The following is a 27,866-nucleotide window of genomic DNA, read 5'->3' on the forward strand; positions in this document are numbered from 1 at the left end:
TGTGTCATTTGTGCCACTCTTGAAGGAGTTTTTTTGGGCCCAAATAGACACAGTCAAATTCGAAAGTGGAACAAATTGTATTTTATTGTACATAAAAACCCCAAAAAATGCTCATTGAATTTGATTTTGAACTCAAAAAAGGTTGCCATAGACTTCTAACATTACTATATGTAGTTTCTGTCACTCTACAAAGGAGTGCTTCAAAGTAAGAATGCGCATGCGTCAAGCGTAAATCGTGCGCGTAATGGCGTGCGTTATTGTGACGTTTACGTCACGTAACAAGATGCACCAATCATGGTACGTCTTTGCATCACATGACAAGCATGTACGAATCGCAAAACATGTTTACATCACGTGAATCACTTGTATAATGGCGACTACATGGAGAGAAACACGGCGTCGGCCGCCTGTGGATAAGGAGCGCTTTGAAGCGCTTTCCTTTGTTCTTATGTAAATTATCAGATCTCCGGTTTTCCGGGGTCAATCGGCTCCAAATAAAAACCGGAAGAAAGTTTCACATCTATACTGTCACGGAAACATGACCACAGCAACCCACATGACAGACTTCATTAGTTAAGAAGGGTTTAAAAACACATGCGCTCAGATCACGGCGCCGTGATAGTCGGGCTTTAAGGGTTAATGTGAATGTAGATGCATAAGAGTCAGGGAAGGTTTTTGGATGGAAACAGGAATCCTTCTATTATATACACCTTTCTGGGCTATTGGATAGTTATAATATTCAAAAAAAAGTTATCACAACATCAACAACTTATACCGTAAAAGCGGTAGCAGAAAACTGTCACCGCATTGAAAATACTCCACTGCAAGTTAAAAGCCTTTGAAATGTGCTTCAAATGTTCATTATAAAGGTTAAATGATTTTTATATGTATCTTTAAATGTTTAAAGTATATTTATTTACTTATTTATAATCATATTTATTGTGTGTGAGGAATTAAATATTAGTAAAAAATCTCCACTTTTTAAATCCAAAATCAAAATCACTTAGTTTTGGTTTGCCAGGAAACATAATCTAAAATTTATTCAAAGCTGTCCAACAGTAAAATATTTTTCTTATAGTCCTCCTGCCTTAAATGTCTTCTCATATACATGCTTGGTTAAATGCATTCAGTTATGTGCTTTAAGCTACAAATTATAAATGATAATCATAAACTCATTAAAAAATCTGTTCTATACATAAACTCACCAAGGAGCTGAAGGAGACTGAAACACCTCTCTGATATAAACACTAAAAGTATGTAGAGAATGTGAGGTTGAAAGCAACACGACACAAATTCCACCGTTGTTTATTTGGCTGGGTGTCTGGGACATTTCCTTAAATAGGAAGTGAGAATATGCAATTCAAAGTTTCCGATTTTTTTCTTTTTTTTTTCCTTTCAAGAAGAAAACTTAGGTTTCTGTGTCTGCCTCTGTTCCGCTGTCTTGTGATGTCCGCCTCTACACAATTGAGATGACGTCATTTATCTGGGCTGTAGGTTCTTCTGTATGCATGTGGTGTTTCTCACATGACTTCCGTCGTTACAAACTGCAACTTGGACAAACAACAAAATAAGTAATTGATGACTTTTGAGTTCGAGACAATAAAATCCAGCAATATATTGATTTTCCTTTCCCTGAACCCTCTCCCTCTCTCTCTCTTCTCCTCTCGTCCCTACTCCTCTCCCTGTAAGTAAAGCCCGGATATCTCAGGCATCGATTCCCCTCAGGTGTCCTTCCTGTCTCCCTCTTCTCCCTCCTTATCCGCAGGAGCCGGAGTGCCTGGTGTAACCGGCTGGCCCGGTCTAAGGTGGGATGAGAGAGGAGGGCTGAGATAACAGTAAGAGGGAAGTGTGGGTGCTGCTGCAACACGATAGCTTCAGTCCTCATGTAAAACTCTGTGACCTCCTTGCTCTTCGTCTGTCTGCCCGTCTCTCTCTCTCTCTCTCAATAACAAATACATGAATCAGAACACGTAAATGCGGACGGTCTTCCATCTTCAGTGTGTTTTTAGAATCTTTCCACCTATTTATCGGGCTAAGACGCGATAGATAAGCGTAATGATTACTGGACGTTTGTGCTTTATCACAGGTCTGCTCACATTCTCAGTCTCTTCTTGCTATTTACAACGACCCTCGGAGAGGTAAGTCATGACAAGGGGTGACAATCCACTTCAATTACTCCTCCGGTATTGAACAATAGGTTCCTTCAACACTTTTTATGTCACTTTGTTCGCAAATGACTGCGTTAAATGGGCTCAGATGCGATGGGAGCGGTATAGTGGGTCTGTGTTCAGGCAAAGGTGTGTGTCTACGTGCGCATTTGACCCGTTGGTCCGGGGGCAACGTTAGCAGCGTATGGATCCAATTGGGCTGCCAAGAAGCTGACAAAGTGTCAGTGGTCAGTCGTGCCACAGGAAGTGATCAATGGTGGGCCTCGAGGGCAGTGGGAGAGCTCTGTCTCTGTCCATTTCCTGCCGCAGACGGTCCTGTCTGCTCCTATCAAGCTGTCGGCGATTTCATTCAGTCTCATTCAAGTAGTCCCTGCTGTGTTTAAAACACATCTTGCATGGATTCCAATGTTATGCCTGGTTTAAAAATTGTGTCTCTGGTGACAAACAGATGAAAAGCTACAGCAGCTATTAAAAGACCAAATACCAATTCTGTGTCTGTTTACTATTGGCCCAGTCCTGAGTGTTACCTCAGACCACCCAAATTTCATTTGTTTGTTTGTTTGTTTATTTATGTTTCCTCATACCCTGCTATCTTCCACCGCTTGGTGTGCTAAAGTGGATGACATGGTGTGAGAGGGTGAGTGCTGCAGTCCTCAGGGTGGGATAGAGATTTAGAGAACGAGGAACGTTCTCATGCAAATCCCTTATTTTGGAAAAAGCCTCACTTAAATTGAAGAGGAACAAACATGCCATTATACCCCAATGGAACCCCCCCCCCCGCCACAGCAATATCCTTGCATGCACCTCTCTGTCGCCCAGTTCACATTTTGCCCAGACTCCCTGAAGACCTTCATTGGATAGGGCTTTGTGGGGTGTTTCTCCTTCCTCCCCATCTCCTCGCCACCTCCTCTTCCCCACCCTCACACTCATCCATCCTCCCACCCCCCAAGGGACTCACCTGTCTGTTGCGTTCATCCATAATCCGTGTGATCTGAATCTTTTTCCTCCCCATTGTCCCCGTCTCTTTTTTCTCTCCTCTTCCTAAAGAACTTTACGCTTTCTTCACTCTGCTCTTTCTTCTTCTTCTTCTTACTCTTCACTCCTTTCTTTACCTGTCTCTTCTCTGCTCTCTATTTGTTCCAATCAACTCAAAGATTCCAGCATCCGTACCTGCAAGAAAGAAACAGGGAGGAGGAGGAGGAGGAGGAGGGGGAGAGAGTGTGGGGGGGGGAGAGGAGGAGACGATGAGCATTAAATGAAATGAAATATGGCAAAATACTGAGGGAAAAAATAATAAAAGTGGCATCATGGCAGCCACAAGGGAGGGTGAAGAAAGACAAAGAATCTGTCAACAGTGTTGTGAGAACCACTGTGTTTTTCACTGTCGATATCATGCAAATCAGTTTTTGCATTTTCTTTTTTTTTTTCCCGGGCACTGACTATGAGAGGAGACAGTGCTGTCAGGTTCTCGCTTCGTTCACAGAGAGTTTGACAGTGTTTTGGAAGTGCCGCTAACTTAAATGCTCTAATCACCAACGCTGTAGCATTACCTCCAAACTGAGAAATACATTTTGTTTCTTCCCACGAAATGCATCGTATTGACAGTGCAACCGCTAGACAAAGCTTTTATTTTCTTTTACTGCTCTATCTGCAGCTCATCTCCAAAATGGCAGATGTGAGGCACGGGATAGAATACAGATGTAAAATAAAATGAACAGTCTTGCATTTTTTTTTTTTTTTGCGGGGGTAAAAGAAAGAAAAAAAAAACACGTAAAGATTTCTTTTCTTTTTTTTAAAGTATAATATAATTCCGACATCGATTTAATCCAGATGGAGCGACTGCGTGTCAATGAGTGCGACTGAGGAGCATCTGAGAATCCGCACTTGTGCCTTTGTTGCACACAGATGAGTGTTCGCCTTTGAGGAACAGAGGGCGGCCGCTGATGAACTGGACTACACATGTGAAGAAGATAGCTCTAAAAAGTTTGCATGATTGAATGATTGTGTGTCAGAGTGTGTACACATGTGTGTGTGTGTGTGTGTGTGTGTGTGTGTGTGTGTGTGTGTGTGTGTGTGAATGGGCACGAGTGTGTGGATGTGTGTGTGTGTGTGTGTGTGTGTGTGTGTTCTTGTGTGAGTTTGGCTATGCCAGAGCTCCAGTGCATCTCTCTAGAGTGCTTAAGTAGGCCAACCCAATCTATCTCAGGGAGGAGCAGAAGAACTGTTGTTGTGTTTTCTTTTGACAGTAGAGGTGATAACGTCCCTCGTTATGCAAATGAGCATCCCATTATTTAAGCTCAGTGCAATGCAGGGGAGCTGTCAGCGCCATCATATAAAAAAAATAAAAAAAATCCTCCATCTACCCTGCCTTTTATTCTCTACTTTCCCCTTCTTCTCTCTTCTCTCCTTTCTGAACCAGATTTCCGGCACCTGGCAGCACAAGCATCAGACATTGATGTGGAAGACGACACCGCTTTACCAAAAGACATGTCAGTCTCTCTCTCTCTCTCTCTCTCTCTCTCTCTCCCTCTCTCTCTCTCTCTCTCTCTCTGCACGCACCCTTGTTCCTTTCCTCACTCTCTCTCCTCTCCTTTGCATGCTCATTGTGATGCGCTTCCTTTTTCTGTTATCCTTTCTACTTCATCTTTCCCCTAACCTGAATCCATGTATTTATTGAGTAACATGCATGAGAAAGCACAAGGAAGCTCCCCAACCCCGAGGTGAGAACAGCACATTGCTATGCACTTGACCTCCTTGTGCGAGAGAGTAGGACGTTGATAATGAAAGTGTGTAATAGAAACATCCAGGGATGCTGCAGCTCTTTGAAACAGACCAAGGCCTGTAGCAGATGTGCATAACTGGATATCTTTGTATTTGCAAAAAAAAAAAAAAAAGGAGGCCGTGAACTGCCCGTCTTATCCAAATCTTATCAAAGTTATCAAAACGTATCAAAGTTTTCACAGTACAGCGAAACAAAGTGAAACAATATCATGGAAATAAGAAAAAAATAATATTCCCTCCTATGGAAGAATTGAGACAATAAAACCAATCACTTTTGGCAGTTGGGACAATAGTCGGACTGCTTTATCATAATAACAACAGCATCTAAAATTACTCAGTGGCAGCTCTGAAAGCATTCTAACATTGCTCTGTGCAAACACGCCCATCCATAGACGGAACAACAAAGAGCTGCCCTCTGGAGGAAAACAAAGCACACACAGGGATTACAAGGCAACACCAAGGTGCTTGGCACAAGACAGACAGATGAGGATTTCAATCAGGCCGGTGCAGCTCAATCATAGTCTGACGACATCATCCCCTCCCAGCATTTGAGCCCAGCCTGGGCGTCGCTCCAAACAAGGAGGCGTTACCCGTGTGATCCCTGTCCCCCACCTCCTCCTTGTTCCTCCCACAGCCCACTGAGCAGAAGTGAAGCGCTCAATGTCAACAACTGCAGGGGCAACACCTTAGGCCTTACATAACGTCAACGCTAAGACTAAGCCCATGTCCTGAACATATAATCCCTGCTTTTGGCTACCAGCGTCAACCCCAGCCAACACTCCCCCAAGGTGAGGCTCCGTTGCCACTTAGCCTCTTGCATTGCAAGTGTGTCCCCCAACCCCGCCGCCTCAGCCAATCCCTTCTTCCCCATCCTCCTACTTGAGGATGTAAGTTCCCTTCCCCATAGCCTCTTCCCATATGACTGCCAAGCAGCTCCCGAATAAGAACAGCACCCACCATCATCTTCCAGCGGGCTCCCTTCCCTCTCCACCCATCTCCTTTCAAGCCAATTAAACTTTTCAAAGTCAAAAGAGGGAAATAGAGAGAAATGCAGGTTTTGTTTTTGTTTTTTTAGTGAACATGGTCAAGTGGCTCGGGACAGTAATCCTGAGCAGGAATTTTGTCACAGGGGACCGACACTGACACCCGACCTTGAGAGGGAAAATAAGGTGAACAAGGAACGAGAGGGGAGAGGAAGACACGCGCAGCAAGACAGAAGAAAGAACTAACAAGCTTGTACACATTAAGCCAATTTGCTAATCCCAAAGTAAGGCATAGGGAAAGAGGGAATGAGCTGCGTAAAATGCAGAACACAGTACGGAACTTCTTTATCTCCTTTGTGGAGTCTGACAAACGATACGCCAGCGTTCACACCATCCTGGTACCTCCTGGAAGGAGGCCGGAGACGGAGACCAATGAGGCCGAGCGGACCAAAAAGACAGCAGTTGCTCCTCGGCTTGTTTTAAAACCCTTGTCCCGTGCTTTTTGAGTTGAAAAGGTGATGAAGAAAGGGGAACGGAAAACAAAGAAACAGAGAGAACAGAGGGAAACAGAGTGAAGCATTAAGAGGGATCTTTCGAACAGGCACCAGGCCTCTCCAGGGGGAGGGGAAGAGCTGCATCCACGACCCTCCCATCTGTTAAGCAGACGGACGGAAAGGGAGAGAAGGGAACGGTGTTGGTGGTGGTGGGGGGGTGAAGGTTGGGGGAGGATGGGAGAGATGGAGAGGGAGCAGCGATTCAGCACATTGATCTAATGAGCATTCTCTCTCTTTCTTTCAGCATGTCTCAGAAGTGGAGCTGAGAGGACGATGGGAACATCTACACTCAGTGCACCACAAGGCTTGATTCTAGGTCGCCTCTCTCCCAAGTGTTTAGTCACTAAAAACTAATATACAGCACACGGTGCTTTTTCACATTCTAATAGATGGTCTGTTGGGTGCTTGTTAATGTGCTTTTGCTATTGAGGACAGAAACTGAAGATGACTTTTGTGAATCAACGGGGTGACACAAAGAGGAACTTTTACCATGACTCATTCTCAGGACTTATTTGTCACTTTTAAAAAAAGCAGCTGCAGAGTTCTGGTCGTGATCAGGGTCGAAGAGGAAATGCACATCAGCGCCACTTCCAAGAACAAAAGTTGCATTGAATTACCTTATCAGTTACTTCGGTGTTATTTTGGCCCGGCTGTGAACGCGGCGTGTGCGGAACTCACAAAATCCTAATTCTACACATGTTATAGCAAATTGGGGGGTTGGGGGTGATTTATCATGACAGGATTTGGGCGATGTTGTTCCAAGGAACCCCATCTCGCCAGCGCAGCCTTGTCTCGTGGTACATCTGCAACGCATTTGGAAAACGCATGTGTCCTGAAAAAAAAAAAAAAAAAAAGTATACATATACAGTATAATGCCAGTATCCTCTATCCTCCTAGGAAATGTGGTTGTGAGGATTTAAAATAACATATTACACTGCAGTAAGTAAACCTTTTAGGAGGTGTATGGTACATTAAATAAACGCTCTCTCTTTTTAAATAAACTCCCATTTCCTTGAAGAGGAGGATGAAAAAAAAACAACACAAAAACGCTTTAATATGGTTTTCCAAATACAATCTGAATGTCAGTACACACTCACAGTGTTCCATTTTTATTTGAGCAATTCTGTCATGTGGATGTTTTGTTTTTGGTTTTTTTTTCAGATGCGTAGAATTGCCTTATTTGTATTATACTTCCACGTGCTGGAAATAAATGTGGGAGTGTTTGCGTGCGTGTTTATGTGTATTTGTGCTTTTATTCCTGCATGATGGCACACTTTGTGTGTGTGTGTGTGTTTTGTTTTGTTTTTTATCTCCTACCAGGATGGATGGAGACATACCAACAGAAATGAGAGGAGGGGAAGGATCAGGCGAAAGAGTGAGTCGATGGCTAGGCGGGATGGGAATAAAATAAAAAAAATAAAAAAGTGTATCAGCTCTCATTGTGCCTCTAATGTCATTAAAGGCAGTGACTCCTCTGTGTGCCGTGCTGCACTGCACATCTGTCAGACTGAGATAGGCAGGGTGACGAATGGCTATCACTGCTACTTCCCTCAACCCGCGCCGCCCCCATGCCCGCCATCGTGTCTATATCTCTTTTTCTTTCCCCCGAGCGCTGGGGGAGAAGAGTGACCTAAACCTGGGAGGTAGCCCACACGTAGGTGGGCCTCTATGGCTCTGAATCTCAGCAGATATTAGAGCTAATTTAACATGTTAGCAGCTAAAGAGATTAGTAACATGTACATCTGGGGATTAGAGCGATAGCGGTGGATCATCTCATAATGTGTTCATTCCTCTCTTTTTTTATTTTTTTTATTTTTTATTATCCCAGGGAGCGCTCTAGCTAAAGTTGAATTTGAGAGTCTGCAGTATGTGTGTGTGTGTGTGTGTGTGTGTGTGTGTTGGAGGATATGTCTTCACCTGTCTCTCTCTATTAGCTCATGATTTAGCTGGATCATTAGTAAGACAGAGACAGTTTCACATGTATTCTATTTTCAATCTCTGCACGACTTTGAACCGGGACACCTGTCTATTGATGAAGAGGAGAGTGAGCCAATAGTCTGTGGTTGGTATAAGTTTTATACACTCTGTCAAGCGCTCATAAGTGTGACTGACATTGTGGAACAAAGTGTATTGTTATAAGTGGGAGCTCCAGCGCTGCACAATGAGCTCTGAGTTTCGACTTCACCAAGTTCAACCAATTTCCCAAGTTGAAACTTCACACCTCAATTTTAAACTTAATTGATTTTCATTCATAATATAAGACTCTGATATCACTGCTTCCTCTCTAATCGCTCAATCCATCAGATCTGCCTGGGGTCTTGGAAGACAGGAAACACACACACACACACACACAGAGAAAAGATAATAGTGGAAGAATGTGACCATCAGCAGGCAAAGATTAGTTATAGGAGCAAAGAGCACATCCTTCCCAAAACCAATCTGTCAAATCAAATTCTGATCGTCAAACAAACAGGAGGTACACATTTTCTGGATGCAAAAAAACAAACAAACAACAACTTCGGGCCTTGTGTTACATTCCCTATTTGAAGTTATTGTGATGTAAAAGACTTCCTTGTGATTTATATGCTATTATCATATTATCAGTATTAAAAAAAAACATTTTTTTCCACTTTCACTGCCAGTTCTTTCCGCACCTTTAGCTGTGCTGGTTTTCCATCCCAGGAGAGATTGACATGAAAATAGGCTTAAAATGTTTGAAGCAGAATCAAATTAGCGTCCAGTCAAAGATCAAATAGAAAGAATTACTTGTAAAATAAATAAGAAATGCAAAAACTAAAGGACAAATGTAAAACTAGTCCAAACTTCTAGATACTGAATGCACTGCATTTTTTTTGGGGGGGGGGGGGTTGTTCAAACACAAACTTTAACATTAAACTGAGATCTCAAACAAGAGCTTTTCTACCTGCAGTAATATAACAGTCCAAGTGTTTATCTTTAGTTACTGATTTTTGTTAATTATAAGATTACATCAACTTGAGTGTAATATTATCTTTTTACAAATGGAGGCCCTTTTGTTTGGGCAGCTGCATATCTCACTCAGCAGCAAACAGAGGCCTTGGGACAGATTCACATCCATCAGAGCGAGTGCTGAGACAGGTGAGAGCCCTCTTTCCATGCCCCATCGCTGAATTTGCCAAGGACAAAAAGATTTGACAATGTGTCCACCACGCTATTTTGAATGGAGGCCAAGTCCGTAAAGCCACAGCTGCCCGGCCGGTGGCAGACGAGCAAGAGGGCACACGTGAAAGCAATGGCGAAGCCTGACAGACGAGGGACTGGGAAGAAGAAGAGCCGCTGTGGTTCCCTCTGGACTGTCAGCAGCTCTCTGTCATGACTTCAAGCAATAAGTGACAAACAAATAAACTCAGAAGACCGCAAATGACAAACTTGCCACAAGCACTCCGTTGTGCCAAGCTGGAAAAAAATGGTATTAGAAAAAAAAAAAAAAGGAGAAGAGACAGAAAAAAAGCAGAAGCACCACTGAGCCACGATTTGGAGAAGCGCCGGAAAAAGGCCGGAATGAATCACCGCTCAGCGCGTTCAGTCTTTCCATGAGCATGAGGAGAGGTACTGGACGCGTTCAAGTACTGAGATAGAACAAGATTATGGAGAAAGCAAATCAATCTGACAGAGGTGACAGAGTCCAAGTACATAACAATGGTAAAAAAAATAAAAAATAGAAGCGTTAAACAAAAAAACTTCCTGAGGTTTCACTTAATCAACGGGCCTGTAAGTTTCTTTCGCTTCTTCCTGTTACTTTTCACCTCTTCGTCCTCTTTTCTGTCTCTCTCCATCCGCTGTAAAGTCATTAACAAAGCCATGGCTGCCTCGATGTCTCCATTGACATGTTTGCCCCCCCACCACCACCCGTGCAACGTAGGACCCAGGTGTAAGCGACCACCAACACCGAAAGGATGGGAAGAGAAACTGAGCACACGTGGAACAATCACACGTTCATACAGCGTATATCTAGATATGCAGTTGACCCCTGCTTATCTGCTCATCTATTATAAGCAAAAACAACACAAATACGTGACGCCATAATGAACAATGAATAAGCGCAGTCGAATTGCAGTGTAAAGTCCTCGATGAGAGTACCCAGCCCCCACAGGAACCGCCGGGAGTCATGTCACTAAGAACACAAAGCACTGACATATTCACCCAATTATGTTCCCTGCCGAGTATGACAATGTCTCAGGATGTTAGCAATGTTCTCCAGTGGGAGGGGGTGGAGTGGGGGCAGTGTGTGTGTGTGTGTGTGTATGTGTATGTGTGTGTGTTTGCATCAGAGGTTTTTCAAGGGGCTCGTTTCTGCATGGGCCACACTTACTTCTGCTCGATCATGGCTGGCTTCCCAGTCGTCCCGTGGACAACGGCTTCCCGTTCTCTTCCCCAGCACCAAAAATCACGACTTAAGACAATCTGCTGATGATTTCATCACACACTCCCATCACCACCACCACCACCACTCACTTTTTTTTCCCTCTTTGCCACAGCATTCTAATCACCCTAATTAAAAGCTTTGTTCATTTAGAAATCTCCGATGACAATTTGTTTCACTCTACCCTACAGCAGTGGTGGCTGCGGAGAGAGGAGAATTAAATTTGATCTTCTGACAGCAATTATTAAATGCTCCCTCCTGTCCTCAATTAAAGCCTCCGGGCTAATGCTAACACAGCTAACTCTCACGCAACGACAAGATGCCGGCGAACTTCCCTTTTTTTTTTTCCCTTAACCGGCGTCGTATCGCCACCTTCCTCATATTGCACTCGTGGTGCAAGCGTGGTTTTTTAAGGGTCATTATCTGCTGTGCATACTTGCAGATGGGGGGGGGAAAAAAATTATTTCCATTAAAATGATTGCTGAAAGTCAAATCAGGATGTAGGGGGGGGGGGGGGCAGGAGATTTGTCATGGGGGAGTCGCAGAACTTACTTTCCTTTAATCCTAATAATGATACTATAAAGAGGTCATTTTTGAAGATGTAACCTTTAACAAGAAGAAACAAATGACTTTCACTGAAGGCATCAACTATTATCTGCCACTCTCTCTCTCTCTTCATCTCTTTTACTTGACCTATCTCTTTCCCCAATGTATTTCTATTTCCCAACCAACAGGTCAAGGCGGATGACCCCCCTCCAGAGCCTGGGTCCAGCTCGGAGTTTCCTCCTCAATGAGGGAGTTTTTCCCCACCACCGTCGCTTATGCTTGCTCTGGAGGGCATTGTTGGTTTTCTATCTGTAAAGCGCTTTGAAATATCTTCAGATATGATTAAGAGCTATATAAATAAAAGCTGATTGATTGATTGATTGATTATAACATAAAGAGCATCAGTCAGATTTAGCTTAGATCAAACTTAAAGCAAGAAAAACTTCACAAACTTCCACAGGTAAACAGGTAAAGGCTTAACGCAGGCTTCTCCCTGTCATTGTGACGCTTGCAAACGGTATTACTTGTCACGGTTGCAGCCTCGCCGAGCTACAGTAAGAGCACCCAGCACTGCTTTAAGTGAGTCGATGCACAACGTGTGGATAATTTGCAGAGAAGTAGAAGGTTGCACACTTCAACAAGGATGTCCTTCATAGATTCGACCTTCTGGGTTTTTTTTTCTCTCCCTCCAGTCCCTGCGCTCTGCTAGGAAACTGAGTAACCTAGATCATGGAGGGGGGAGAGAGAGAGAGTGTGTGTGTGACGGAGAGACTGAGATAGAGGTAGAGAACAGATTGGAGGAAGACAAGAGTCATAATTTGACACCCCAATACCCCACCCAGCATCTAAAAGGTTTTAAAAAAACCCCAACCAAAAACACTCTGCTGGGATGATGATGTCAGGTTTGCTCTACTTTTCTTTTTTCGTTACCACAAGCTGATTGTGCTGATTATCAGCGAGCGTTGTTTCCCTGTTGACGCCGCGCATCATTTAACAGAGATCGTTCCACTGGTACTGTTTGTTTAAACGGGGCTGGTGTAACTTTTCCAGGCACTTTTCTTTTCACCACAAGACACATGCACGCGTACACACACACACACACACACACACACACCCAGGCCTTAAAGCACACGTAGCATCTATACTTTAGGTGACTTCTGGTAAATTGAAACACAAAGAAATTAAATTCAATCAAAAAAAAGAAAAGAAAATCAACCTGCAAAACTTTTTCTAATGTTTATAGTGAAAAAATAATATATACACAGGTTTTTAGGAATACTCTCTTCACAGTTCCCCCCAAGGAGAGCTAGCGGTGAGGATAAAGGTTGTATGATTGTGGAAGGGTGTGTTGCGGCGTTTGGTACCTACAGATCAGCCTCTGTTTAGGGGAGTGGCCCCCACCAAGGCCAGAGTCGGGCCAGACCCAGTCCAAGTCTCTCATTAGTCACCGGCTGGGTGCAGCGCTTCTTTTTGGAGTGGTTAAAGGGGGGGGGGGGGGGCCGGCGAAGGGTCTGGCAGTTCCACTGTACTCCACTCCCAGCACCATCACAAGCCGACCTCATCAAAGCGAGCGCTCGTAATTTGTCACAGAAAGCAGCCAATTAACATATGTTAAGGGGAGGAGGGACGTGGAGAAAGAAGGGTGGAGAGGAGAGGAGGGCGAGTGAAAAAAAGATAGCGTATGATTAAAGAGTCTGCACAGCTGCACGAAATCACGATGGCAAAGAGACGTTTGAAAGAGACCTCAGACCCAGTAATCTGATAAAGCTCGCTGTTACTTAACCCCCATGAGCAGGAGAGAAAAGAGAGGGAAAGGAGTGAGGGAGAGGATAAAATAATAGAGACAAACAAATATTAAATTACTGCTGCGAAGCTACAAGCTTTGGCAAGAGTGCCTCTCCGCACAATATGTGGCTGCAGCGAAGGCCTCCACCGTATCACATGGAGATGACCCCATCTTGCCAAAACGTAACCGCTATTGGATCATGTTCTATTTTTAACTTCGCTGCTCACTTTCGTGCTTCACATAGTTCACAGTTCAGCTTAAAAATCTACCAGGAAATTCTTTTCTTTTTTATTTTTTTTTTTGTTAAAAAAAAAAATAAAAATGTTTGTTGCACCACAGCAATTTAGTTCCCTTTCTCCTAAAACAAAACATGTTTTTTTTTTCTCCATTTTTCACTTTTTATTTTTTTGTGTGTGTGTCACCAAGTCTCAGACAAGTTGCTTACATTTTGACTTGTTTGTTTGCTTTCAACATTCTTGTTTCTTATGGTTGGTTTTTAAACACGCTGCGTGTGGTTGTTTATGCATGTGAACACGCCTGTGCGCTGCGTGTGTGTACGTGTGTGTGTGTGTGTGTGTGTGTGTGTGTGTGTGTGTGTGTGTGTGTGTGCACTTATATGTCTGTTATTGTTGAAGTTGTTGTTGTAGGAACATCTTGTGAAGTGAGTTGTGTGATATTTTGCCTTGTTGTTGGATACGGTGGCAGGCTGAATGTATTAGCAGTGCACACCGAAGCCATTCTGTGTTCTGTCGTCTCTCAGCCACCTCTGCCTTGTCTTTCCGCAGCGACTGATCACGCCGGCTGACAAGCGTGCTTTCGGTCCTCCTCTTCCTCACCATTGTTCACTATGTGGGCTCTGAATCTTTCAGTGTGCAAAAAAATAAGAGAGGCAGGGAGGAAGTTTTAACCAAATTTAAGCAATTTTTTTTTTTTTTAAATTTGGAATTGTACCTCAAGTCATGGGGAAATCCCTCAAAACAAGAAGACAACAAAAGTTATTCCTAATATGGTGATTTTGAAAACTATTTTTATGAGTCGAATTATCATTATTGATCGCAATAATTAGTAATGGAATTTATTGGTGGCTGTAATCTGAAGTCAGAGATGAAAATGGACAGTAGTACCACAAATGGCCATCCAAAAAGCACTCCCTACACTATTTATAAATCATGACTGCTCCTTTTTTCCTCTCCTCTTCCTCTCTCTCTCCTTCCTCTTCTTATCCTTGCCATCGAACATCAACAATTATTTATTTATTTTGCCTATTTGGGAAGTAAAAAGAGCTAGAGTGGAGAAGCGGAGGAATGATTGAGGGGTGGGAGGGTGTGTGTGTGTGTGGGGGGGGCAATCGAGGGGTGGCGTACAGGAGGGGCGGCCCAGTTCACAAGGCTCGCCGCTTGGTTCGGTTTGCGTCGTCTCCTCTCTGTTGCGAGCTGGTGGTTCAGTGAAAGACCTGGTTCCCTGGAAGCCCCCCCCCACCACCACCACCTCCCCCTCAACTCAAATCCCTCCGCTGCGCTCACAGCTGCACCGTTCACATAACCTCGCCTGCCCCCTCCTACCCTCCACCCCCAACCTCGACTCATGATAGCAGAGCACGTCCCTTCCACAAGGCAACAGCTTTTTCCACTACATGCACACACACACACGCACGGAAGGGAATCACACACACACACACACACACACACACACACACACACACACACACACACACACACACACACACACACACACACACACACACACAAACATACACACACACACACCAGTGGGCACGGCTCATGCCTTATCCTCCTTGGTTCCTTCCCTTCATTTTTTTTTTCTCAAATCGTTCAATTTCTTCCCCTTCTCTTCACCCTGAGAAAAATCCCCTAGCCTTATGACCCAAGGCAGGCCTGAGAACATTTGCCCCCCCACCCCACCCCACCATCCCCCCATCCCTCCAGACACAAACACACTCCAAAACTCCCCATCCTTCTGTGGAGCCCTCCACAACAAGTGACCTGCATCACAGCTGTGCGTGGGAATTTTATACGGTTGTGTGTGTGTGTGTGTGTGTGTGTGTGTGTGTGTGTGTGTGTGGGTGTGTGTTTGCAGGAGGTTTAGTGTGTGAATGTATGCATTCGCACATACCTGTGCTCGTCGGCATTCACACCACATCTCCATCGCTGCATTGCTATCCTGCGCTATGTATTTACTTGATGCAGATATGTCTGTTGTGGGTCTATGGAAGTGGTGGAGGCGGGAGGTGAGGGCAGCTCTGGGCTTCTGCTGCGTCTACTGTGCATTATCCCAAATAAACAACTCATTACACGTGTATTTAACCAAAAGGGAGCTGGTGAAGCAGTGGAAGCTAATCCCCATTATCGTTCCCAGCGTTTCTCTTCCGATTAGGCTATACAGGGAAGCGGAGCCCAACAAGGTAGGCAGCTCAGTGCAAGGAGGAGGAAGAGCAAGGAGGAGGCGGGAGGGAGACAAGAAAGAAAAAGGATTTGAGTCAACTTCCCACAAGCGCCTTTCTTGCTTATAGTATCCCTCCTCAATATATCTCTTTCTCTTTCCCTCTCCAGCTACCCTTCTTGCCTCCTCTCCCTTCTTTTTTCTCCCTGCGGAATTTGCTCTGCTCTTCCTTGTTTTTCGACCACCTCTCAGAACTGGGTCATCGACAGACTGTGCGGCAGCATTTTGAAGAACATGAGAGGGAAAAAAAAAAAAAAAAAAAAGCGTGTTCTTTCTATGAGAACAATCCAAGGCTTCTTTAACAAGTAGCCCGCTTATCAAATTAAGCTGTCAAAAGCACATTAATAACAGGCAGCACCATTCCCTTCACGGAGAAGGAGAGAAAAGAGCACATGAGGAAAAAAAAAAAAAAAGAAGAGAAAAGAATGATTTCTCTTCGACTGTGTAAAGAGACAGTCCACCAAGGGCAGAAAAGCTTTTTCAAATATTTCTCCCTCTTTCTATTTTCTTCCTTCTGTCTCACTCCCAATATGATTACAGGGGCCCTATTATGAGGGGCAAAGATGTGGAGCGTCACTCATTTAGAGGGCGAATAATATCTCGAGTGAGGATACGAGAGGAATGACGTTGGTGTTAAATGGAATTATAAAGCAGAACATACTCTGTTTTCCACTCTGTACCATGAAAATTCAACTATTTATGCCCGATGGTGGTCTAACAAACAAAAAGAGGGACCCAGAATGGATGAATCCAAGAAGTAAAACCGAGACACTAAACATCAGCTGACCCCAGATAAGTTCAACTGAAAAAACACAGATGAATGGTTGTAGATGTTTAAGAATAAACAGGCTGTATAGGACTGTCAGGTCTGACATCTTTATGAAAAATGCAAGTTTGTTCACACCTGTACTTTTTTTTTTTTTTTATAACCGAAGGCTCCGTGCTTCTATGACTCTCATTACCCCAAAAAACGTGGAGCCATAACATCCTGTAAGAAAGTGAGAGCAGAATGTGAGCAAACACAGAAAGTTAACACTCTCTACGCTGCTCACGTTGCATTTGCCTGAGATGCAGAAGATGAAATTAACAAGACACCTTGGCATAAAGGCGGCAGAGGGGAGAGAAAGCCACCCTACGACCTTACACCCCTGGAGCAAGTGTATGAAAAACAAAAAACACAGCTTTGACTCTGAAGAGATCATATCGCGTTGGCATCTTGACACTAACTCTTATTCTCTGTAAAAAAAAAAAAAAAAAAGACACAAACTGATCCCTACTTCACAATCTCCGACAGCGTCGACCGATTTGACTGCGAGTCTGTTGGTGTTTTACTCCAATGACTGATTTTCTCAAATCCCATCCTCTTTGCTCAGCCCCCCTGAGGGTCGATGCCGCGTCCCCAGAGAGAGGGGTCCGGGTGGTGGATGGATATGACGTGGAGAAGGTGGGACTCTACCAGAGGGATGCTTCAGCCACGACAGGTACCACCCCCTTCCCCTTCCACAGACACACACACACACACACACACACACATGCACACACTTCCTCGGCTATTTATAAAACCCCAAGTCCAGCAAGGGGCCAAAAATAAGACGGAGGGCCATTTTTAGCCCAAATAATGAAAGGTGCTGGCTCACTAAACTTCACTCAGATCCACACACACACACACGACAGGAGTAGAAAAAAAAAAAAATCCAACTACGCCACACACAAGCTAAGCAAGTGGGGAAAAACTCCCCAGCAGACAATCAAGCCATTTCTGTCCTTCTGTTGAGCGTGCTCAAAAGTGCACATCCGTGCACACATGCGGACGTGCATGGGCAGACAAAAGTCAATATCAAGGCTGAGCTATTTTTGTATAAAGCACTATTTAGGAAGTGTGGGCAAGGTGCCAGTATTCTCCTCGGTATCATCTGGGCGTCATTGCACTGCTGCTGGTGTACAAACTCACCTATCTCCTCTCACCAGCTCCTCACCCGTTTCCACCAAAGCCCTTGTTCCATTGTCAGTGGGCTCTCTCTCTCTCTCTCTCTCTCTCTCTCTCTCTCTCTCTCTCTCTCTCCCTCTCTTATACACACACAAGGTTATTTGTTTTTCCACTGGGTCGAACCACAGTGCTAGGTGAAAGTGTCTATTGGCAGGATAAAGAGAGTGGCTGGTGTGAGATCACAAGGCCCCACTCTGCCCAGCAAACCTTGAAGTGAAGCGCCGGGGCTGGAGTTTCAAACAAAGTGCCCCCTCATTCATTATACATGCAACTGCACTGAAAATCTTCCTTCCGCAACACCATCACCCCCCTCCTCCTCTTCCTCCATCTCTCCTCACATCGTCACTATCTCTTTTTCCCCTCTGGTTTCTTTCTCTCTCTTTCTCTCTCTCTCTCTTTTTTTTTTTTTCCAGACAGAGCATCCATAAAGAATGAATAAAATTAATGACATCACGAGCTGAACTTTTGGAAGAGCCACTGTAGGAAAAAAGCCATACATCACGGGGCAGAGGGAGCCCGGACCAGAAGAAGAGTAGAAGAAAAATTGACGGAGTGAGAGAAAAGTGTGTGTGTGGGTGTGTGTGTGTGTGAGTGGGGGGGGTGGGGGTTGGATTGCTTCACCCTTCTCCACCCTGAGGGGACTCCATATCGCTGTATGGTGTTGTGTGTTATTGTTTGATTTCAGATAAACTTCATTTTTTCCCTTCCCCTCACCACCTTGTCTTTCTCTACATTTCTTGGTCCGACTCTCTCCGTGACTTTTCTTCTGGGTCAGCAGAGTCATGTCAGCGCTCCAGACGTCACTCGGTGCTGCACATTCTTTGCAGACTGGCCTTTGGTGTGGGAATGGCACAGATGACAGTGGAACACCAGGAACGCTGGTGTGGACTTTGGCAGGGTACCGCGTGGCTGAGCTGCGTGCTCTGCCTTAGAGAGCGCTGAGCGTGGATTCGTTTATAGCTGTTTCTCGACTTAGATGGTGTTAACAGCAATTTCAACAGCCTGGGTCCCCTCGGAGTTGAACAGCGAACCTCGTGATGTTACACACTTTGCCCTGATATCTCTGCGGTGAAAATAAGCGCCGTATTTAAGAGCGTAATATTCCTCCTTTAAGCAGAAAAAAAAAAAAAAAAAGAGATAGATTTATCAATCGTACCGCCTATTATTGGCAATTTAGTGTGACACAGTTTCATTACAAGAGCAACATCACTCAAAAAGCCTGCTGGGTAAAATTCCATTTCCTATTCCTCTGAATTCAGCGCGAACACAAGAACTGCTAAAAATACGATAGCGAGGAAGAGCTGAGCGACGGCGACGGCGGCGGCGACGGCGGCGGCGACGACGGCGGTGCGGATTGCGGCAGCCGAGTGAGCGAGGTTTTTCAGCTGGATGTGAGCTCTGTGAGGCCAAAAGGCACAGAGCTACCTCTGTGCGCGTCTCACCGGACCGTGTTGCAGAATGACTCGGCTATGTTACAGTTGTGACAAAGATAAATTACATCCGCTGGAAAACATTTTGAGATTTTTTTTTTGTTTGTTCACTCTCACCTCATTTCCACACTCTTTTTTTTTTTTTTTTTTTTCTTGGTGAGATTTTTTTTGTGTTTTTTTGAGTCTAATCCAAATGTGCTCCACATTAAAAGTAAATGATGGGGGCGGGGTAGGGTGGGGTGGAGGGGGGTTAGAAGTTGTCCTGTCACCGTTCACAAGTGGGGTTCTATGCTTTATGACGGAGCCCGCCTTCTGTTGCTATATTTATGCACACTAGCAGCAAACCTTAACAAGTTTGTTCTGGATTTACTGCTCGGTATGTTGCCTCGATTGCCTGGATGCTGTGTAAATTTTTTCACAGAAGATGACTAAAGTGAGCATCTGGTGGACAAGCTAACAAAATCATTTATAAATGCTGGATGTTTAGGCAAAGTATTTAAGCCTCTGTTCTACTCTAAATGTTTCTCCTTGTCTTATCATTTCAAATCCTCTGTTCCCTGTACTCCTCCAGCGTTCCTGCCTCCCAGGACTCTCTCCCTGTCCAAATATTTCAGGGAGTTGGCCTCAAGCACGCTGAGGTGTTTTTGGGTGTCTCTTTAGGTGGGCTGCAGCTGATGATATGACTGTGTGGTCAGCACTGCCGAGCACAGACCACCCAGCAGGCAGCTGCTGCCATAATGACCCTCAGGCTGAGCAGGAAACAGGAAACAGGAAGAAGAAGAAGGCAGGACATCCTGTTCATCTACATCGGTGACATCACACACAAAAAAACGTCTCTCTTTAATGAAGAATACCAAATCGGAGGAGAAATATTCCGCGGTTTTTCTCTCGAGTCGTCTCGGCTCAAACACCATTCGATCTGAGCTGTCTATCTGTGTGTCTTTCTCTGTCTTTTTTCCTGCATCTGTTTTCTCAGTTTGCCTTTTCAGCACCCACCCTGACACTGTTTTCCATACTGCTCCATCATCCAAGACATCAAATCGTACCCTCTTCAGTGCGAGAATAAAGGAGGAGAAGAAATACAGACATTTGAATATACACAAGCAACAACCTCACAAAAACTCAGACAAAGAAAACACAAAAACACAAACACTCTGACGCGCAAACAGACGGAGACAGAGGCACAAAGTTGAACGCGCATGCACGCGCGATGGTGCGTGTGCACACACACACGTCCCAGACACACAGATACTGACTGACAAACACACAAAGAAACAGCAAACACAAAGCACAGCACAGCCAGAAGTCTACTTTATGCAGAAATATTCTAAAGTGTGTTTTACAATACAATTAAACATCAAAGGCTGATATATTCCTCTGTGATCTTTAACACCCCAGTGAACAAACCCCCCCCACACACACACACACACCCCCCCCATCCACTTACAGCATACAGAGAAAGTTGCTGAACGACACTGCTAATTACTAGATAGAGACAGAAGACTTTGCATCATTATGCAAAAACCAGGACATATTCAAATATATGCATTCAAGACACAAACCATTCAAGGACTATGTTATTTACTTTGGATTACTATTTTTTTTTTTTTTAAGTTTTATTAGTAATTACAGCTCTTACGGTGATGTACAGACAGAGATCCTTTGACTAAGAAACATTTGGGGAAGCGTTTTTCCAACACGCGCAACAGCTATAGAACAATGAAAGGGAGTAAATAAACACATGGTGAGGTTGAGTCCTTCGCTTTGCTTTAGTGCTGTAAAAAAAAAAATGAAGGAAATTTTAAAAAGGGACTTTTCTTTCTACGTGGCAAAAGAGGGAACACCTGCCTGATGCAGTAAAGAACGCGACAAGCCCTTGAGTTATTACAAAAGTGAAATGTTTTCATCTGCTAATGAAGAGGAAAAGAAAAATTATCTTAAGAAAATGCTTTAACATGATATGTTTCGTGCAGATTCAATGCAAAAGGAGCTGATCTTTATTTTTGTTGCATTTGGATTTTTTAAGATGTAACATTTATTTGGAGGTGCAAAAAAACCCACAATCCACTGCTTTCCACAGCAGACGCACTAATGTCCCTTGACAGTTTCAGATATTATACGCCCCACATATATCAGGTAAATATGATTTCTTTCTTATATTTCCTTCTTGTTTGGGCCACAGGGCATGAAGTCCAATTACAGTACTTCAATATCTACCAGCAGAAGTCACTAACCTGCAATCAGCAAACGAGTGTTTTACTGAGCAAACCCTGAAAACCTCTTCCAAAATATTTGAAACCATTACTGGAAAAAAAAAAACCTGAAAAAGCAAAAGAAGCAGTTAATTATTTGCTTAAATGCTTCTGATGTTTTCCATTAAGAAAAATGTTTTCACAAATCTGGTTTTCCACAAGGTGGAAATCTTGAAAATGAGACTCCTGTACAGTATTATGTGTCTGTCCTCTCAGGCAGACACAGTGGTATGCCTTACTGATTTTAAAGAAAGACAGCATGGAATCTGCACATTTAAAGGGATTAAATGTGACTTTTATAATTAAAGATATAAGCATTAGTACATCTTATCCTCACTTTGTCTGAGCACTTTTACAACACATGGTAAACCCTGACCGTGGCACACAATGTGTCCCTTCCCTTCGTTTAACTAAAGCTTTACTGAGCCCCTGGTGTACAGCAAAGTGCCCTGACAATCGGCTCAATGCCCCGGCCAATCACAGGGACACGTGACCGTCTAATCCCTCTCTCTGTTGAAGGGTAAGAGTGTTGTCACTGTTGGTTTTGTGAATCAGTGCCCAAAATCCCAAAACGATTTGGAGAGAGAGAGAGAGAGAGAGACAGAGAGGCAGAAAGGGAGAGAGAGCAAGAGAGAGAGAGAGAGATAAAGATACAGAGAGAGGGAGGTCTAAAGAGAATAAGAGAAACAAAAGCAAACAGTGTGGGTGTCAGTGTGCGAGAGAAAAACATAGGAAGTCTGCCTGTGCTGTTTGCATTTGTGTTTATTTGAATGTAATTGTGCACGTGTGTGTGTGTGTGTGTGTGTGTGTGTGTGTGTGTGTGTGTGTGTGTGTGTGTGTGTGTGTGTGTGTGTGTGTGTGTGTGTGTGTGTGTGTGTGTGTGTGTGTAGGGTCTCTGAGATTACAGATCTTGGCTGAGAGAGTCCTCTGTGTATAATCGTGGGTCCACATGCGAGCGCTCACCTTCCTCTGAGCGGATTAACCTAACACTAAATCCCAAGAGAGCAACAGGCCAGACAGGCCACACAGAACGACTTCGTTGACAATGAGGGGGGTCAAAATTATTGATAAGGTGTAAAACACTTTTATACAATTATCAGCAGCAAAGCAAATAAAAGAGAATATATCCTCAGAACATGCATGCTCTTAAAATTTAATCACGAATCTTTCACGTTGCTTATTATTTATTAAGGTTGCCTCATTTGTTTTTCAAATTTAACTGAAAATCAATCAAGCAGTAAATAACAGTACAAGCAGTTCACTTTTCCCACACTCAAATTTGCATTAGATGCACTTTATCACTTGAAAAAGTTTCTCCAGTATGCTATCTAATCATCTGCATTTCAAGTGTAATAGTTCTTATAAATCTGACGAGAAGCTGTGGATAATTTATATTTCTTTTAATAATTTTGTCAAGCAGGAGCTGTCTCATCATCAATTGCATTTTCGAAACTTTTAAAAACGTAGTTTCGGAGATTTAAGTTCTCTTCAGAGCACATTCACAGAAATATTGGTACACAAATTGACCTTTAGATTTAAACGCACACAAATCAGTCGATTCCACACAGATTAAAATAGAGTGCTGGAGAGAGAAAAAAGCATCCTCAACTTCAACGACACATTTCATCAGTGGGCCTCCACATTCTACAAAACCTTTTTTTTTTTTCATTTGAGCTGTGACCTGTGAAAATTGCCAGGGGTTAATTATGATGTCATTATTATTCCAATCGCTGCAACAAGTTCAATTGAGTCAGGAGCCTAAACTAAACTCAATCATCATAGATATGCGAGTCTTGATGACAAAAAGCGTCACAAAGTCAGAGAATAAAATTAGAAGTCAAGCTTTTAAATCACTAACTTCCACCTTTATCAGAGTTTCATGCTGCGTGGGAATTAACTGTCCATTAAGTCTGACAAATGTATTTTCTTTTTGATTATGGAAAAATCTTACTATGTACTGTGTATCTTATTTTATATATTTGTAGATGATAATAATAATTATAGTGACAATAATCCTGCACCACAGTTTGGTATGTTTAAACAACTTATAGAAAACTTATATTAAGTTAGGCCTGCTAATTTCTATTGTTATTTTAATGAAGTAAATTATCTTTAATATAAGAATGTGTAGACTTCACATATTTCTCCTCCTCCCTGATTCCTTCACTGAGTTTTTAAGTTTTCTACCTCATACATAAATAGGATCTATTGTGCAAGTCTGGTAAGTTAAATACTAAATTTTAAAAACGAGTATTGTAACTTTTGCGAAGTCAGCCCACAGCGCGGATAGTTGGGAATAATTCAGTGCTGAGGTGAGCAGCAATGTTCAGTGGATGTAGCTTTAGGGGGGTGGTGGTGGGGGGGCTTTGCGCCTGCATGTGGACACGAGAACAGCCAAAACAGGGACGACACGATTGTCCCTAAAATACCAGACAGAACTGGACTCTCCCGATGTCTGATGTCAGGTTGTAATTGTGTGACAAATTGTCTTTAAGTCCGTTGGGGCCACAACAAATCAATAGACGCGGCTGCCGCACTTTATCGATGGAGGCGACGCGCGTCACAACTCAAGTTTGATTCAGAATAAAAAAAAATAAGAAAAGACATGGAAAAATGAGTGGATGAGTGTCAGGTGGTGTGAGCTCGGTACTTACTTTATTTCGCGTGAAATCTTTGTCCGGGGGGAGAAGGGGGGGAGGTGGAAGTGAAATACAGATACAAGCGGTCCGCCGGTTCTTCGGTCCGGCCGACTGACAGGAGGGTTGGAGCCGCTGCTTGATGTTGGCAAGACTTCGCTGAGACGCACTTAAAATCCAGGAGCGCAACTTAGCAGAGGACGTCGCCGGGAGGAAAAAAAAAAGTAACCAGCAGTACGCGGCTGGAGTCTCTATAATGTCAGAGAAAAGTACTCTCTCTCTCTCTCCTTCCCTCTCTCTCTCTCTCTCTCTCTTCCTCTTTATCTCTCTCTCTCTCCCTCTCTGATCGGACAGTGTCTGCTCAGGAGGAGGCGGCGCGGACACTTCGCCCGGTCTTTCTGCGCGGTGCCGGTGAGCGGAGAGGAACCCGGCGGTGCGGCGCAAGCGGAGGCGGTGCTGGTAGTCAGGAGCTGCTGGACGTCTGCAGCTCGGAGGTGATGTTTAAGAGGCTGTTTCTCTTCCTTCCCACAATCCTGAGCGAGTCTTTCCCCCAAACCCTCTTCCTCTCCCAGTGCGAGAAGAAATAATCGATTTTTCCTCTCTGTTTTCTTTTCTTTTCTTTTTTTTTTCACTCCTTGAGGGGGCGGGCACACATTTCCAAACTCTACTTTAATGACAGAGGCACGGCTCTTAATTTATTATCGCTCCAGCTCCGATAGCGTGGACGCGCAATTAAGCGCTCAAAGAGGACCACTAGTGGAACATGATGGGGAACGTGTGCTTCAAGTAATGAACCAACGGAGAGCACGTCAAGCGTCTGATGCCAACTTTAGACGGCTAAATGCAAACCGTTAAAAGTTGCTGTGTTTGTCTGGGCGTTCATAAAAATCACATCAAATGAGAAGTCTTCTAAAACTTCACTTCGACTCATGCAACCTGCAGAATCCACAGCAAATGTCCTTCTTTTATGCAAAGACACTACTAAAGAAGACAAACTTCTTCACTCCCTGAATATTTGCACAAAAAAGCAATCTGAGTTACACGACACTGACGGATCGCACTCATAAAAAATACACATATATCTTGTTCAATAAGCTGCAACTCCATAATAAATTCCTCGGATATTCCTCCATGTCTGTGCAACATGGATGCCGCCTCCTTTCTGAGTCACTACAAACTTTCCACCTCCTGCACGACGTCAATCATCCTCCAGGACCAGCTATCTGCTGCAGATAAGCCCTGACACAGACAGTAAGCATGGGGGAATTACCAAGCCTTTATCCATCCAACCAAATGGTTTCAAAACATCCACTCTATTAGTGTGAAGATAACAATTAGAACAGCAAGTTTGCCACTTCAGATAAGAGGCAGGCAGGCAGCGGGATGGCTTTCTGTGCAGAGATGTGCTCCAGATAGGCCTTGTAATGCCTTGGTATTATTATGTTCACATTATATGGGTGCTGTATCAATTTAAAGACTTTTAATGATTGCACCGAATGAAGCCTGTCATACCCTGAGACTCCATCAGGTTTCACTCTGGAGTTTTATTTTATTAATTTCTCATCACAATAAGAAAATATCGGTGCATATTTTTTTGGAGGACATATTCACATAAAGTTAATTCTTTAATGATTTCCACCCATTTCCTGAAAATGTTTTATCTCTTTTTAAACTTCTCACAACTTATTGCAGAGAAACAGTGAAGCGTTCCCCTTTAGGATTAGCTTTCCAGTGCACTCCTGTCACTGGTAACTACGTGAAGACGAAGTGGACATCAAGCAGCACCCTAATCCTTCCGCTCGTTTGAAGTTCACCTATGAAGCACGAGCCACGCAGGCAGACAGCCGACCCGTCGGTGAGGGTATAGGAAATGGATGAACATGAAATCAGTTAATAAATAAATCAAGCTGCCTAATCTTCTTGACAGGCCGACATTACGGCCTGTAACTGAAGCTGCTGGTGTCTGATGACTCGAGATACCACCTTCAACATCACCTGACTCTTTAATCTTTAATAGCATTTCCTCTGACACTCAGATCGCCCTAATAATCAATAAGGTCTAGTCTTTTAGACACAGTGACTTCATGACCAACAAAAGCATTGTATACAACATTTTTTGACACATTTATCAGACATAAATTCCTTCTTTTCAGACTGAATTAAATAGCCTACGACGCTGACATCTGGGCGCATGCATGATCGTACATACCACATTCAGTGTTCCTTCTTTTGCAGCCTTTTCGTGTCCCCCAGTTCCGTTGCCTGTCAGTGATTGCCTGTCCTTTCTGCGTTTGCAGTGCTTGAGGTTGTCTTTGGTTGGCACCTGGGAGGAGAGGCAACATAGGCAAGCGTGAGCGGGAGAGGAGAGAGTGAACATGTGGTGAAATGGTAATTGTTTGCGTGCACCTTGCACACAGTGTGCAGGATCTGTGTTAACATCTATGGGAATGTGTGTGCACGCGCGTGTGCACATGTGTGTTTAATGGCCACACAAAATAGAAAGAAATAAATGGGGGAAGGGGTTGAATACATTTGAATGGATTGAAATCATTAAACGAGGAAAACAGTGGTTTATGAATATTCATAAGTGACTGTCTGACTCGTCTACAGGGATGAACTTACAGTGAAGGCGTTTTATCAGCTTCTTCCTATGCTCACACATTTAATGCAAAGAAGGGAAGACCTACTGTATATTTGCCCCTGAGACTACCGAGTGGAAGAAACTGTTCAAAGCACCACATTCAGATTATTGTTGCATTGGATTATGTTGTTTAAAAGTTTGTCACATTGTGCTTTTGACAACTGGTCAATGGAGTCAGGTCCATAATGAGCGCGTGCACTTTAATGGCTAAATTTTGTATGTAATCGTCTTCGTGTTATCTTCAGCCAAAGTATTTTTTTTCCCTCAATCAAAGCAAAGTACATGATTAGATTCTTGCTATCTGAAACTTTCCATGCCCAACTCATTAGCCATTGTCACTCCCTCCCACTCTTAGAACATTCTATCCTGAACTTATGTTTTTTGACGTGTGTGTTGTGGGTTGACAAAGTCTGGTGGATGAAAATCGACAACTTCGCCAAAACGATTATGTAATTCTTCAAAAATAAATAAATAAATAAATAGTCACGGTTTGCACACACACACATGCACTCTTTGGACTTTAGGGCGAATGCAATTCCATGAGGTTCGGTATCAGCTGTGCCTAAAAAAAAGAGGAAGGGGTGGGGGGGGTGGGGGGGCAGAGATGTCAACTTAAGTCAAAGACATAACTGTGGTTTGCTGATATTGATCTGGCTTGGATTGTTTCCTGAGCCTCTTCTGGCAGTCACCTCATAGTATGCGTCTCAGACACACACACACGCACGCACACACACACACACACACACACACACACACACACACACACACACACACACACACATACACACACACACACGCACACACACAGCCTGTCTGCTTTTTGTACGGAGGAAGAAAGAAAGGTATGCCTATCTCAGGCAAAAGATAAACACAAACACATTTCCAGGGCAAACTGGAGCAGCCCGGGCTCAGTGCAATCTGTTGTCGATCATGCTCACGTGAAAACACAATCTGCCTGTCACAGAGCATGATGTTGTCAAGCACTCTGCCTCACCGCTCCTCAGAATTAGCCAGCTATTGCGGAAGCACTGCGAGACATATTTGTTGCACGTCAGATACGTCTGAGGATGCTACCGTCTTTATTCGGTGTTTACTGTTTTCACTTTCTCCCTACATTCGTTCCCTAATGAATTTGAGAGACATGTGCTGTTTTGACACTAGATTGATGCTACATGATGTGAAGACCATCTCTTCACAGGGGGGGCGCAGGAAGACCTGCAGGCCAATTTAACTAACAGGC

General features: G+C 43.8%; 1 protein-coding gene across 9 annotated transcripts in view; it reads right to left on the reverse strand.

The window, feature by feature from the left end:
* The window catches only part of LOC137592727 (myocyte-specific enhancer factor 2C), a 69,362-nt gene that overhangs the window by 33,725 nt on the left and 7,771 nt on the right, over positions 1–27,866 (reverse strand). For 8 of the 9 annotated variants that reach the window (XM_068311080.1, XM_068311088.1, XM_068311086.1 and 5 more), the window contains 2 exons: positions 26,195–26,308; positions 3,127–3,338 (listed from right to left, as the gene is read on the reverse strand). In XM_068311080.1, the coding sequence (XP_068167181.1) occupies positions 3,127–3,180 (54 nt within the window). In that variant the 5' untranslated portion in view covers positions 3,181–3,338; positions 26,195–26,308. Of the gene's footprint in view, positions 1–3,126; positions 3,339–24,003; positions 24,210–26,194; positions 26,309–27,866 lie in introns of those variants that run through there. The other variant, XM_068311081.1, reaches the window with a different exon arrangement.

The sequence above is a fragment of the Antennarius striatus genome, chromosome 3 (assembly GCF_040054535.1).
Source record: "Antennarius striatus isolate MH-2024 chromosome 3, ASM4005453v1, whole genome shotgun sequence".
NCBI lineage: Eukaryota > Metazoa > Chordata > Actinopteri > Lophiiformes > Antennariidae > Antennarius > Antennarius striatus.